At 33.4% G+C, this 15925-nt stretch overlaps 1 protein-coding gene across 1 annotated transcript in view; it reads right to left on the bottom strand.

The window, feature by feature from the left end:
• The window catches only part of PHF14 (PHD finger protein 14), a 159415-nt gene that overhangs the window by 80238 nt on the left and 63252 nt on the right, over positions 1 to 15925 (bottom strand). The window contains exons 15-16 of the mRNA XM_088160059.1: positions 12808 to 12858; positions 12529 to 12650 (exon numbers count right to left, since the gene is read on the bottom strand). Coding sequence (XP_088016185.1) covers positions 12529 to 12650; positions 12808 to 12858 — 173 coding nt within the window. The remainder of the gene's footprint in view (positions 1 to 12528; positions 12651 to 12807; positions 12859 to 15925) is intronic.

Below are 15925 nucleotides of genomic sequence, written 5' to 3'. Positions count from 1 at the left end.
ATAAAGACAGAGTTTAGAGATTAAATTTTTTGTTTCCTTTATTTGCCTTTCTCCAGACATAAACCAGAAGTCTGTGATGACACTTGATTGTGCTAAAGGGCATGCTCTCAGATGCAAAAAATGCAGGCATGAGTCCCATCCATTAGCTTTTATGTTTTATTCACGTGGAATGTTGAACAGAAATTGGAATACCTAAATAAGAAGTCCATACTGCAAGGTCCAAAGAGACTCCCATTTTGAGTCCTGGGAAGGCATAATACAGGAATACTTACAGAATAAAAAATTTAACTCCTCTCCTCTATTTCCCTAGGCAGCAACATCAGCACAAGGCATAATTTGTCTCTGACTTTTACTAACAAGAACACTTTAAAAAGCTATTCAAATTTATGAGATTTTTAAACCCAAGGATAAACTCTGTCCACAGTTTACACTGAAGTGAACACTTTAATCCATACAATATTTTCTTACCAAATTATAATCAACTTTCTGCTATGCAATTTTGGTGCTGCTATTGCTAGCTTTTATTGCTGTATTAAATTGTTAGCAAACAGCTAAAGCCTGCCAGAACAATTTCATAACATCTATTTCATTTTTAATAGTCCTTTGTACGAAACAGCTCTGAAATTATTGTTTACATATTATGGTCAAATAAACACCAACAAATTCTATTGTTTAGCTTACTGCCATTAGGATTTTTGCAATTATTTTAGTCTTTATTACAACAATATATTTTAGAATTTAATAATTTAACTAGCAGTCCACTACTATCACTGAATTATATTTGTTTTTATTTCTACCTTCTCACGCTAAAACAAGAGTGATGCTTCAACTTTTAAGTATTGGTACCATTTCCACCTTTGGCTATCACTACCATTTCGGCTTCCTCTCAAAAACAAAACCAAAAAATCCTCCTCAAAACTGGTTTAGCATATGTAGGATGCTGAAGCTTTTACAAAGTTCTTAAGTGCTATCAGATGCCACACAGTTTTTCCAAGGCATGCCCTACTTTTAAAATCGAAGCGTACACATGAGTTTTCAGGAAAAAGAGAGAGTTAGTTGCTAGTGTTTCACTTTTAGTTACAAATATTTAAATTATAATGAACTGAGGTTCACTTCCCAGAAGTTAAGACTATTTTGAATTTGTCAAAGCCAGCACTGTTAACCAAAGCCTTTTTGTTAACCATTAAATAATGTGACAGAAAACATATTCAAACATACACATTTTATTTCAAGTAAGAATTTTGGTTATACAGTAACTATGTTTATTTTCAGTGACTGCAAAATATTTTATTTATATTTAGATGCCTCTCATGGAAACAGAATAACTTTCAATGACAAGAACCATTGTCCAACAAATTGAAATTGGATGGGAGAAGGATGAAATAAATGAGGTGCCAAGAAAACTTCACACATCCTTAAGAAAACAAAAGCAAAATCTGTGTTTTTCAAAGATAAAATTGCATACTGTCCTAGAAACAAGCAAGGCTTTTCATCAGTTCTGAAACACAAAATAGAAAGCTGCCAAAAGGTGCATGAACCACACTTTAGACACTCTGTCCAAGTATTCTTACATGTATTACTTTAGATGCAGACAAGCTCCTGTACAGCATGAATGGAGAGCTGCTTCCTGTTTCCTCACTCAGTAAAATTTTATCCTTTTTCAAGTGACAAGTGTTGACCTTTCATTGTATCATGCCTGCTCATGATTTGCTCCCTTCTACAATCACTTCTAGCAAGATACATCAAAAATGACAAGCAGAAGTAAGTGTGCTGCACGTGCTGTGTTATACAGCCGATGTGTAAGATTCCTGTGATTGTTAATTAGAAAGGATACTTTACTGAATTAGCATACTTGGTATATAATTGCTGCAAAGCAGCAAGATAAATTAACCTCACAGATCAAGGCGTTCAATATTGATGCTGGAGATATGTATATTTCTTTTCCCCAAAAAATCTACAATCCAATGTCAGAAACAATGTATATTTAGAGTGCTTTTGGTTTTGTCTTTAAAGCAGAGATTTCTGTATTAGAATTCGAATGCTTGGCCACCCTCCCTCTACCTTCCTAACCTAACTTTTGTTTCTTTTTAATAAGAAAGGGAAAAGTCAGCAAAACAAAATGTCAACATTAAATCATTTCACAGCATTTTGTGTCAGAAATGTAATGGAAAATGTGCACATCATGGGAAAGGTTACTGTTCTTCCAGAACATCTTTTCATTAGGTTCAGGGCTCATCCCTCTACATAACTGTGCAGGCACTACCGATGGTTGTTCTCCCTGGGCTTAATTTGGCAGTTGAAGGATTGTGGCATTTTCAGGAAACCACAGTGCAGTGATTTTAGTGGTTATCCATCTGAAAGTGATGCTATGATTTAGAATAATTACTCTGTTTATGTGCAATGGTAAAAGTCAGTTACTACACCATATTCCAATGTCAGCTTACACTTTACTGCCTATTTCCCTAATACAACATCACATCAGATGTCAAAGTCAGAATTAGAGGGATTTAGTGCTCCTGTTCCTCAGCAGTAAGTGCACATGCAGCACAGTAACATCACTGCACTCAGTTTAACTGACAATTGGATAAGGAAAGGAGCAGGAGGGAAGGGGATGAATTCAGCTAGTTAATCAAAGCACTGTACATTAATTTACGCTTGACCTTTGCATTGTTACAACCAGTGATATGAAAAAGAAAAGAGAAACATATTAGTCTTCGCTAAGAGCTTTTTCATATTCCTGAAGAAAACATAAGATTTTTTTTTCTCTTGCATAGCTTTTCCACATCCATTCTTCTCAGAACTAAATGAATTTCTAGGCCTTTTTCAAGAAGAAATCTTGGATAGCTTAAATATTGATCTGTAACTTTAAAACTTTACTCAAGACAGCATGGCAAAATTCTTAAATGGCTTGTTTCTCATTTCCACAAGACAACATTCAAAAAACATTTCTTCAAATGACAAGAATTAAAAGAAAACATTCAAGAGTAAGTATTCAGGAAAAAAATCTCAAGAAGAAGAATTAGATTGTTATGAGGCAATGAAGTTTTACTTGGAATATTCAGTGATACTGAATGTCTTTCTTAATATAGAATCTTGTCTTTGGCATTTTAAATGGCTAGAAGCAAATCAGATGCAAAAATTTAATTTCATTGAGACGAGAATGTTAAGGGATGACACAAAGTATAAGAAACAGTAATAGCCTCAGCTGTTGTAAAAGAGATTCAGTTTCACTGATTGAAAGCAAAACCTGAATCCAACCTTGTATATGGCACAGATGAAAAAAACAAAAATTAAAAAACCCACAAAAAATTTAAAATTATGCAAAAGAAAGGAACAAAACTAATAAAAAGGCAGAAAAATTAAAAATATATAACTCTGTTTTACAAATTCCTAAGTTTTGCATACAGAAAAAATAATACTTTAGTAATAGACATTAAACCAGACTATTCAATCTGTAACTTCCATGACCACACTAGCAGGGAACTATGGTAAGACAAGTAGACCAATTCTAGTGGACACCAAAATCATGCTGAAGTACAGGAAATAAACCCTACAATTCTATTCCTTTTCCCAAAAAACAAAGACATTTTATAAGAAGACTGATATCAACGTCGCATTTCTCAAATTTTCTATTTAGACGTTATTACATACAAATTATTTCAGCTGCTTCAAAATAAAGTTCAATATTAAAACCAGATTTCTCTTGTTATTTATGCTGCCAAAAGAGCAATGTTTACCAAATATATTCTAACGCTGAAGAAGCTTTACAACTGAATGGGTTTTTTATTCTTCTTTTTAGTTTTTTTAACTGTTTAAAAGTATGTTCTCCAATAAAAAGCTTGGCAATACCTCAGCCTATAGCACAATTAAGCTGAAAAGAACAATAATAAACGAAATACATATAAGTTATCTACAGCCTCTCAGGGAACACTACTATATGTCAGATCCCTGATTTGCACCCAAATTAGCAAAAAATTGTATGCAACTGTGCTCCATTGATTTATTAATGAAATTATTGCCATTAATGCAATTAATACCACATGATGGTATTATATGCCATATTAATAATGTGAAGAATAACTGTGGTCAATGCTGAGAAAAGTGACTCAATATCCTTAAGCTCACCGTACCTCTAGCTGCTTTTCATGTACAGGCTTCTTTGGCAAGCCAAAGAACCCCAAAACACACAAATCCCATACTCTCACAATGTTCCAAGACAAAGTTAGTGTTGAATAGTGTAGAAGTCTTGCACCCAAACTGCAGGACACCTATTATCAAAACCCTACACAGATTAGCTACAGGTCAAAGACTTGTAAAAGCACTGGGAAGCAGTAAAAAAAAATTATAAAAAAGGCATGTGGAACAGTAAGCATTACTCTTTTGTATATTAAGATTTCCTACTCAAATAGTCCAAAATTTACACTACAGCTCTGTGAAGAGATATTTAACTCAGAAAACTGACTGCACAGCTGCTCACTTGACACTAATTGTGACGACTCAAAACTGATGCTGCAACACAGCATTTAAATGGTTATATTCTCCTGCCGTGGTCTTCTACCACATCATTTTATTACCTGGACACGAAAATTCTCATGTAATAAATTTCATAACTATAAATTTCAGTCTTGTGGCTTCTGTAGCAATGGCTCAGTTTAACAATGCAAAACAACTGAATTGGTAATGAGTTTGACATTTGCTTTCTGAGAATGCTGCATTATGAAATATTCTGATGTGATAAGCTCGCTGCACTGAAAGTGACTGAAGCAGTTTGGCCAGAATGAAGGAGTAAGTGACACATTCAAATGCCAACTGAATTGAATTATTTGATGCAATTTGATGTGAGAAAAAAAATCTTAAGAATGCCCACAAAAATAGGAAGCTACTGACCCCATCTAGGTAGATATTTTTGCAGTCATAACCCGTTACTGGTAACCCGACTGGGAAATAATCTGATATGTCATGAGTCTCCCCTCTTCCATCACAAACTGCAATTTCAAAATCTGCATCTTGTTTCATTAAACAATTTTAATCTTCTGAATAAACACTTCATTCAGTGACTGCTTTATCTAAAGAAGTCATTCATTACTTACAGCCAAGAACCTCTATATTGCATTTTTTCATTTTACATGTTATTATAAGTCCTAGTAGTTATAGAACACAAAAAAAAAAAAGGAGCAAAGGTGCCTGATACATTTATTTCCTAGGGCAAGCAGAAAAATAAAAAACAAATCCTGAGATACATAGCTGTCTGGGGAACAGATTACAACTGCGATATGTAGTTTCAAGCTGTAATTTACAAACCCATGACTGCAGCAAAGACTTGATTGAGCAGCTGTAACTGAAGTGAAAAGAATGATAACTCTATATTAGAAGTTCAATAATAAAAAAATGGTAAAATACTCTTTGTTAATCGAAAATAAAGTAACCATGTAGAAGGATTCTCTTATTTACAAGTGGCAATCTTGTTGTGCATTTCTGAAGTTCATGACACTGGTACTGAAGCTTTTTGGATCAGCACACTTCAAATATCAATACTAAGAATTTTGGACAATTACTTATATCTGAAGAGTATAAACTTCTACTGTTCACTAAGCTTCTACAGACTAAAGCCCAGTATGATCTTCAAGAAGGTCTGACTGGCAGATCAGTAAACAGCCCAGAAAAGAATGTGAAGAAAAATAATCGAGGAGTGATCACAGTGCTCTCTCCTATTCACTTGTAAGAGGAACACTAACAAACCTCATCAAATATCACAAAAATGCTCCAACAGGGTTTTAGAAATTTCATAACACTGAAGAGAGACAAATATCCATTTTTCCTCTATTCTTTTCCAGTGTATTAACAGGAAATGTCATTAAATAATCTCCAAAAAGTCAAATAAACCCTTTTGTGGAGCGTGTGAAGCGAAAAATGGTTTGCATGATTTCCTACCTGCATTTGATCAGAAAGCATGGTAGGCCAGGTAACTTCTCATGCAGTTTTGCTCTCCTTTGCAAAACAAAGGCTCAATGCTAAACTTTACCAAAGAATTACATCAGATGGTCCTGTGCATATTTCCCAGGCTGAATTTCTTAATTGTGATAACTGAATTGAATGGTAACAAGTCTTTTAAACATGGCAATACCTCCAAAATTTCAGGTTTGGGCCACTCCTACACAGACTACCCATAAGGTAGCTCCTTCTAAACTACACAGCATCAAGAAACAAACCAGAGATGGGACACAAAAGCAATAACCAAAGACCTGAGCTTCTATTCTTTAGACGGTTTAAATTTCCCTAAGAGTTAAGCTGCAAAACAATCAAAGGAAAATAGTAACATCAATTCACATTTTGCTGTCTCATTTCAGGAAAATAACAGACAAGTGTACTAAAGAAATCCATTAGGTACCAGGTAAATAGACTGATGCCTAATTAACAGAAAACCCAAGGGTCTGCCATGCACTTTTTGCAAATGTCCCAGGCATGAACAGCTTCAGGTAGCTGGATAGCTCAAATCCAAACAAAGCCAGCAGTCTGCTTCTAGAGAAGCCCTGAATGACAGCAGTACAAGTCTTATTACCAGATCAATGCCTGACTTGTAGGCACTTGGCCAGACAGCTTCACTATGCCTATAGTTTTTTTTTTAATGTCTAACATATGAATTGACAGAAAGTAAAATGCAATGCAAGGTCAGTTTGAATAAAGTCCTCTGAAGAAAATGTGCATTTGTCATTATATGTACTACTCTGCTATCTCGAAGAAAAAAGAAACATTTTCCAGAAGGCAATATGCAAAAAATGATCTAACAGGTAACTCAAGCAACTAGAAAACTTAACTCACAGAATTAATCATTGTAAATTATATAGCAGAAATAGACTACACAACTGAATGTTACATTTCCTTACATTCTCTTAGTTCATTTCAATAAAATAATGCATTTGTAATCCTCTGTAACACATAAGATGGCTGCAAATTGTGGCTTAACTAACTAACATTTTCCTTGTGATTGATCCCTACATTAGTGGTCTTGAACTTCTGCTGTAAATAATAGGCTTTCAATCACTATGATGGACTGTGAATTTTGTTGCAGTTCATTTAAAGTAATGAATAATTAATGTACTTGGTCTGGAATAAACTTCAGCTCATGAAGAGATTCAAAACTAACAGCAGAACAAATAAGGAAGAAATCCTTAACTTGAAGTTTGGCATGCCCCTTTGCATGGAAATGTAAGAAATAAAAATGCGAAGATAAACCTATACAAGAAAAATACAATTAAGGAAATCTGGTGAGAGGCATTTTCAGACAGATGATCTCCGGAGGTTTCAAAAGAGACTGTCTAGAACACACTTTCTGACAAAAGCAGAATTAAAGCTGACCACTGTGTGCAGCTAAGCATGCAATCTTTTATACAGTATAAATTATCATCCTAAACTTGATACATACATTCGTAGCACCAGAATTACAGATGCCCCTTTTAAAGATTTTCATTATAGTATGATTGGATAATTCATACTATAGTCAACCTTATAGTTAATTCTCCTTCATAGTTTTTTTGTTTAGCAAATATGACACTGCATATATTTTCTTCTTTCTCCTTTCCTACTCCTCATCTTCCTTGTCTGCTTTGATACAGCGACTGTATGTTTAGCACATTAAACTTGCTTGAAAAGCGAGAGAGTATAATGGGAAAAATAAGTACTTTTACATTTAGCTTATTTCCTAGTAAACATATGCATTAAAAATAAATACTATATACATTCTTGATAATTTGCTTTGCAGATTTGTGGTTTTTTTGAATACTTTATAATCAGCATTCAAATACAGTTTTCAACAAATTCCATTCTCTATTCTTACAAATACATGACCTTCATCTTTTTTACCCTCTCTGTAATGGCTGGAGTCATCATTTTGCCTCAGTTACTGAAAATAAAATGAAATGGAAAATTCTAACTTAAATGACAATACAGCAGAAAAACTCAATACACAAAAAGCACTAAAGAATGTACAATATGCTTCCTCTAAATTGTTGGATGAAGAAATCAAATGTTTTTCAGAGATTTCTTTAACCTTATTTTGGCCCATACAAGAACAATACTCCATTTTTTTTCTCAAATCTACTATTGAGATGTCAATTTTATCTAATGCACTGCATTCCAAAATACCACCCAAGCTTATCGTAAAGCAAATAACAGATACCGTATATTTAATGGGTTTTTTTAATAGCAGCAGTTGAAAACTCTGGGTTTTTTTGAGAAGAGGCCACTTCTGTAGAAGTGAAGTAATTTGAAGCCCTCTCTTAAAAGCTTTTAAACTGGATTAGCTTGTGTATTCTTCATTTAAAAAATGTTCTACAAATTAAAATTACTTAAATTCATCTTAATTTTTTTATTTTACCAAGCAGATTACATAGTAATACTGTGCTAGAAGCATTTTGTCTATACAGTGCTACAATACGGAGGAGAGGTTTTCCCTATTACATATTGAGCCACCTGAAAGACTTCTTTATCCATGTTTCTACTAAATATGGTGGCTTTCAAAAAAGAACTATTGGGGAGCTATTTTTGAAGATTTGCATCAGTGAATTACAGCCTCATTAAGAAAAAAAACCACCAAAACAGGAGGTACTTACAAATAAAGCAATTCCTCTGCAAGATCTATCATTCTAAGCAATTCATGCAAGATTGTAATTAAGCACTCAAGAAACCTTTTAAATGTCTAAACTGTATATGACTCAAAAAGATTCACAAAATGAAAAGAAAAGCATCATATCTAAATGCTCTCTGAAACAAACAGTAGAGGTCAGCTCTAAAAACAAATAGAACCTTTAAAATTATTTTCTGAGTTTCTCAGAAAATCTACCTTTCAGATCAAGCTTTAGAAACTCCCATACTTCAATGCATGTCTTCAATTTCAAGCAAATGTTGCCAATATTTGATTATTGGTTACGATTGAATAGTATCATTTTATAGGTACCCTCTGGTTTCACAATACTTTAGTTTCAAGCACACATTACAGCTCTTTTAACTCTTCTCTCTTTTTTAAAAGTGCTGTGTCTTCATGCCTGCCCCGTATCAAACCTATCTGTGTTAAATATAAAATATTTTAAAACCTCCATCTTTTATTTCTCTCAAAACTCAATGACAGGTCATTTAAGTAAAAATATACTCAAAATCCACACTTTTCCTTAATTACTGCTATAGCTTTCTCACTTATTCATAATGACAGTTACAGATCCAACTTTGTCTCTTTTGAGTACATGGTTTAAATTAACTCTTCACTGCTGTATCTGTATATCTTGACTGTGCCACTTATTATTCTTGTAAAAGGTAAAAATTGCAGGTTTACTTAGCTCAACAGCATTTACACAGATGTGTACAGAAGAATTTATAAAATAAATTAACTGTAATTTCTTAAAAAAAAAAAAAAAAAAAGCCATCAAATAGGTATCACAAGACTGATCCTTTCTAGTGGACAAAACCACGAAATCTAAACTTTCTGTTCTAGTGCATTCTGCTATACTGAATGAACCTATCCATATTATCTGACATCCCTGACTAAATAAGAATTATTTCAATGCATCTGTAATATATACCTATGGCAAACTATGTGCATAAATAAAAGCAACATGTCAATTAGTTTTAGAAAAAAGCCATTAATTAAAGGCATCCTAATTTTTATCACTATAGTCACTTAGGCATCGTTCAGTCAGTTAGTAAAGCATTATAATTAGTCAGAATGAAATGTACTTTTTAAGGAAAAATCCTTCCATAGTTATTTCTTGATTTTTAAACCATATGAATAACATGTTAAGTAAAGCCATGGAACATACAACAAATAATCCCTTAGCCATCCAGTGCTACCCAGAAGCACCTAAAATGGAGGCTAAAAAAACCTCTTCTAATAGTCCCACAGTCAGAGCTAGTTAAATTTTACTTTTTTTTTCTCCAGATTCATTGCTAAATAAATTACTATTATAAATTATAAATTTCTGCTGCATTATTTGAAATACGAAAAAATTGCTTATCTTCATGCAATCCTTACTCAGATAGCAACTCTGGAGTGAGGGCCAACTAAATTTTAGGAGAACCTACAATTTTTAATAGCAGATTGTCCAAGTGTCATGTAACCAGCCCTGTTTGTGGTAACACAGCAGGAAAAGACAGAAAGCCCTTCAAGTTTATTCCTTAAATCTGCAGTTTTACCTGTTGCATACTTCTGTTTAACTTAGTGATGAACTTGTATATTCAGAAAATTCTCCTGAAAAATTCAGGATTCAGAAAAATCTCCTGTATAACATAACCACAAGCCCCATTTTCTTAGTTACAGATGGGTTGGAAAGTGGGAAAATTAAATCCAGTAACTTTGATGAAAACCAAAGATAATAATAAAGATCTGAGAAATGTTGAGCTTTACTAACAGATAGTGCCAAAAAAACAAGTACTGAAAAATACTTTGTTTTCCCACCTTAACATTTTTTGCTTGCATGGAGTTCTACAACTTCGAATTTAAAACATTGTTTCTACCACCACAAAGGAGTCCTGCAGGATGGTACAAGGAGGAAAAAGCACCAGGGCAGGCAGAGTATCACTCCTATCATGTCGTACCAATGCAAAAGAAAATAAAACTTCGGAAAACTCTCTCTGGCATAGCAACACTCTGGATCACTCCCCTACATACCTTGGATTGCAGAATTAACATAATTTAGTAACTACCAAAAGTAAGCCTCCACAGCTCTTTAGAAGCAGTGGTAATCTAAACTGGGTAAAGTTGAAGCTATTTATAGGAATTATCTGAAGAAAAGCAAGTTTTAAAATTTAAATCTTTTTTAAAAATTAATATGGAAAATAAGATTTAAAGAAATATTTTTCAGAGAATTATGAACAAAGGATTAGAACATTAAAAACTCCTTCTATGCAGGAGTACTGTTCAGTTTCTTGGGATAAATATGAGGCTGATTTTTAAGAGAACCTGTTGGGTTTTGTCATGTAATACATTTATTTCTGGGCCATCTAAATTACTACTAAAATCTTTTCCTGCAGTAAACAAGACATAACAGTAATTTTCTACCATTATTTTTAAATTGCAACTTAACTATACAGCTCCTCATGGCATTTTCTCATCTTATCTTTTATGTCCTCAAATGTGGTGTTTTTAACATTTCTAGAAAAAGCCTGAAGAAAAAAACTAATTCCCTGCCTTTTTCACAGTAAAACACAGAACGTGTTTTACCAGGATTCCTTCCCACAACAAAACGGTCTTCCTGTATCTTATTTCTTGTAAACTATAGGACTTAAGAAAGCCCTTTATCTTGTCATGGGCAGATAAAAACCTGCTGCCACCAGTCCCCATCAGTGTAACTGCAGGAGCAATCCCTGTAACACCCCTCTCTGTTTCCCAGCCTGGCTCCGAGTAGGATCAAAGATTACCCAGCAGTAGAAGCCTGTCTGTATATCAGAGTCACACAGTTACTGATGAGCTTGTACAGGCACTCTGCCTCCAATTTGGAAATACAACTACACTCTGGCACACAACCTTGCTATTTTACCAATTTCTATGGTAAATCATATGCTGTGGTTGATACTAAAACCAGCTATTCTGAGTATGTACAAGGCATCTGTACCTGTGACACATCCTGATGATAAAGCTATGTGCTGCTTGCCTATGTCATCAGTGATTCTGGCCTTTTTCATAACTCTGACTCCCAGAGATAAACTAAAATACTAATTTTGGAGTACTCCTTCCAGTTAAAAGCAACAATTATATCTGACCTAAAGAGAAGAACTTGTCTAGAAAAATCCTGTTGAAGCATACAGGACCTAAATACAACACAATTTTAAAATCTGAACTTATAAGATCATTTGAATGAAATCTCTGTAGTTTCAATTAAAATCAACCCTCTGATTGATAAGGTCCATGATTCTTCTTTCAAGAACTGAGAAAGTTTTTACAGCTTTGCAAAGAGGCTACAATGAGAGCTATAAAGTCAAAACCGGCTGAAGTTGTGGTCAATGGTAGCTATTTAATAGCAGCTATTCTATACTTTAATTAGATTTCTGCACCTACTAAAACATCATTCAGTGGTCTTTTTTTCATTTCTGTTTCAGATAAGAAACATGATTATCTAACCCTTTCATGGTCTGCATTAATGGAGGTAGCATTAATACCCTTTTAGAAACATAAATTCTTCATAATCCACGTTTCAGCTCATAAAATTATTGATTATTTTAATTTAATTACTTTTAGGATGCTTTAATATAATTAAAATGTTGGTTTATCTTTCTGACCTGCTCTAAAGCATTAACAATTCACCCTGATGAGAGCAAATTAATTCTTCTGTGTTAGAAAAACAGATTATCTTAGTTATTTAAAATATAAATGTTTTTGGCAGATCAATAAGTGAATCAAGTCAGTATTTTGGATGTAATGATACCCCTAAATAATGGGAGGAAATTTACAGTTTTCAAAAAGTACATTTTCTTCATTTTAATCACGACAAAGTGATAAAGATGGGACTTTAACTTCTCATAAGGTCAGAGTATCAAACCTACCTGACTAGATTTTCATTGTCTCCAGTGCCTTTGCAGGTAGCACACTCAGTCCTTAAATCCTCTGACTTGGGCTTCTTTTGCAGCACAGACTGTCGTTGCCTTCTTTCTCTGGGAATACGTTCCTGTCACAGCAGAAGGCAAAAAGAAAGGAATGGGGAGGAAAGGAGGGAAGGAAAGTAAGTATTTTTAATTATGGCAAGGAAAGTAACACCTCAGCCCAAAGTTTAATTTTTTGTGAAACTGTTAAAAAAACAAACAAACAAAACACTATATTCCAACCTCAGGTTTTTCTTCTTCAGGCACAAAGCTTCGTTTTCGTCCTCTAGTTCTCTAGAAGAGAATATATTTAAAATTCAGTGTTAGAACAGAATGGTTTTGCTATTTATCTATTATACCTAACAAGAAAAACATCTCGCAGGAAATAATTTAAAGCATTACCTACAGAACCACTGCCAGACTACTACACTAATCAGTATTAGGAAAATAGCTCCACATTCTTAATACAGATCTACAGAACTAGCCAAAAAGTATATACAAAAATATAAACACTTGAGTATGTTAAGTCTTATTCTTAAAAAGACTGCCACTAGAATTACAAATCTCTTACAGACTTTGCACAAACTTTCCAGAATTAGTAATTTGAAAATTGATATGAACAGTGTATTAAAATAAACTGAGTACTAAAATGTGCTCTATTTATAAGCCAAGTGATAGGACTTAAAAAAAAAAAAAAATGAAGAACTTCAGCAAAACAGAAACAAAAAACAACTTAGAGATTTTGAGGAGTAACAGGAATTAAAACTTTCACACTGAAGCTTAGTATAAATGGTGTAAGGCAAACGCTCATAAAGCTTTAGCACATACCAATATATGACTGGTACACAACAGATGTTTCTGATGATTCTACACAAAAACTAGAAATTTTTTCAGTATTGCAGTTGGCCAAAAAAAGTAATGAACCTCATGGACAAGAGGTATCCATAGATGATAACAGTGAGCACCAAAGGCTTACAAGCACCTTTTAAGTTACTACATAAAACTTGCATGAGTTCAGGTTCACTGCTACACTTTATCTTTGAAATAGCAGCATTATTAACCTGCCTGTGTTATACAACTGCCACAAGCTGACAATATCACTCTTTCCTTCTGGTTTAAAAATGAAAGTATATTAGAAGGGATGTGGAAGGAATTAAGAAACATCAGAGATTATCCAATAACCCAAAATGTCTGACACACAGACGCCAATAACATAAATACGTTAAAAAAACCATGAAAATGCTTGTTTTTATGGGAGAAAATCACCACATTAGATAGTAATTTATCATACGATATAGAAAAGCACTGCCTACTTTATGGTTTCTTAAACCTTTTTTTTGAAGCAGCTGGTGTTCAATTCAGAAAAAGTAGAAAACAGCTCATCAAAAATAACTTAGACCAGTTTAGAAGCACAAACAGTCATAAATTCAATTCCACAGAAGCTAGCAATATAATGCTTCTCCTGTTTGGGTCCTCTTTGAAGGTGATTTATACTGGTTTCAAATTAAAGACAGTTCTCTGTTTTAAGCTGTTTATTGATTTAAATACTGTTACACTACAAATAAACCTGTCACTCCAACAAATCTATACCTTTATATTTATGCAGATTTTGATCTGTGTATATTAATAATATCCTGCTTGGGAAGATTTTCCTGGCTTAGACAAGATATAACACTGTAGTAGAATGTAGTAGAATGGAAAATGCTAGTCGATTTCATGGCTCTTTAAAATAATTTAATTGCCACAAGGATTCTCTTTCACATTTCCCTAAGGGTGATTTATTAAAAAATGTAAAACATTATCTATTTAATACATATCAATATTTACTATACAATTACTAATTTGACATTCCACACGCCACACAGTAGTGCCAAAATTTGGAAAAAATTTATTCATGACACAAAACTGAATTTAACAATGCAATATTAGAGGTATCAATGTAACATGGGCTACGTGTCAACTACAAGTTACACAATTCAAGGTCACTGCAAATTAAAACCAGGAAAAAAAAAGTTTGATCAGACATCAGCACACTAACTGCTAATTTTACTACTTTCAGCCTCTGGAATTAATCCTAAGAAGATTTACAAATTTTGACAATTTTAAGCTATGCAGGCCCTCCTGAATGCAACTGTGTAAAGATTATAAAGAAGTAGGTATGATGGTGCATGCCAATAAAGGCAGTATTAGGGTCCTCACTCCTCATGCTTAAGCAGCAAGAGACAAAGAATGTTCACCTTGCACCATCAGGGTAATGCTATCTTGAAAACTGATACATAATTTGGAAATCTAGGTAACAATGACATTACTTTTGACTCTAAATATAAAGCATTACAAGTTATTAACTCCATTTTAAGGAATAATGAAACATATTTAAACTTCAGCAAAATAGAAATAAAAGGTTTATAAATAATTCAGTCATTTTTGCCAAGAAAATGTTGGTTTTCACCTGTCTGCTATATGTGTGACATATACGACCAGGAATGTCACATTAAATTGTATTTTCATTATGCTTTCATTAGATTTCTAAACCTTCAAACATACTTGAGTTTGTTCAATAATCACTAGAAAACAAATATTAATTAAAACATTGGGTTTTTTTCCAAATGGATCTCCGTAGTTAAACATATTTTCAGTGCACCTTCTCAGATCATTTTACTATTGACAGCATTCAACAAGAAAAATAAAATCAAATTAACAACTGAAAATTTAATATTCTTTGATTGCCAGCAACAGCCCTCCAGTAATTTGACATCTGTAATTTTACATTTGTTGTCACTAAAGTTACATTACAGGTTAACAGAAAAGAATCAGGTAAATCTGGATTATTTTGTTCAGTATTATTCACTGCTGTTTGCCTCAAAGTACTGTATTTTAAACGGCTTTGAATAATTTCTGTCATTAGCAGGCTCAGAACGAAAACATCAGAGATCATAAATATAAAATATATAATAATATCATATAAAACATAGTGCTGCATGTACTCGCCATAAACAATTTAAGAGTTGTTATTTAAAAGTAGCTAAAGGAACCTTGCTACTAAATGGCATATATTACAACTGAGATAAACTTGTTCATATTCAAAACTTATGTTAATCCAGGAAAAGATGCCCATAAAGACAGTGATTTTTTTTTAAATCAAAATACCTGGAAATTCAATAGATAGAGATACCTTCAATTGAGGATTTCTCGGTATCATAAAATGGAGCAAGACAGTTTGTGAAATTTGTCCCTGTATTTCCAAAGTATTTAATAGTAAGTAAGGAAAGCCAAGTCATGTTATCAGCACTCAAGCAAAATCCCAATTAATGCCAGTGCTACCCAGACAGCTTTTTTATTTCATTGCAGAAGGTAGAAATGC

Source organism: Sturnus vulgaris, chromosome 1 (genome assembly GCF_052056855.1).
Source record: "Sturnus vulgaris isolate bStuVul1 chromosome 1, bStuVul1.hap1, whole genome shotgun sequence".
NCBI classification, from domain to species: Eukaryota; Metazoa; Chordata; class Aves; order Passeriformes; family Sturnidae; genus Sturnus; species Sturnus vulgaris.
The sequence above is the reverse complement of the archived record's forward strand: the minus strand, read 5'-3'. Positions and strand labels throughout refer to the sequence as shown.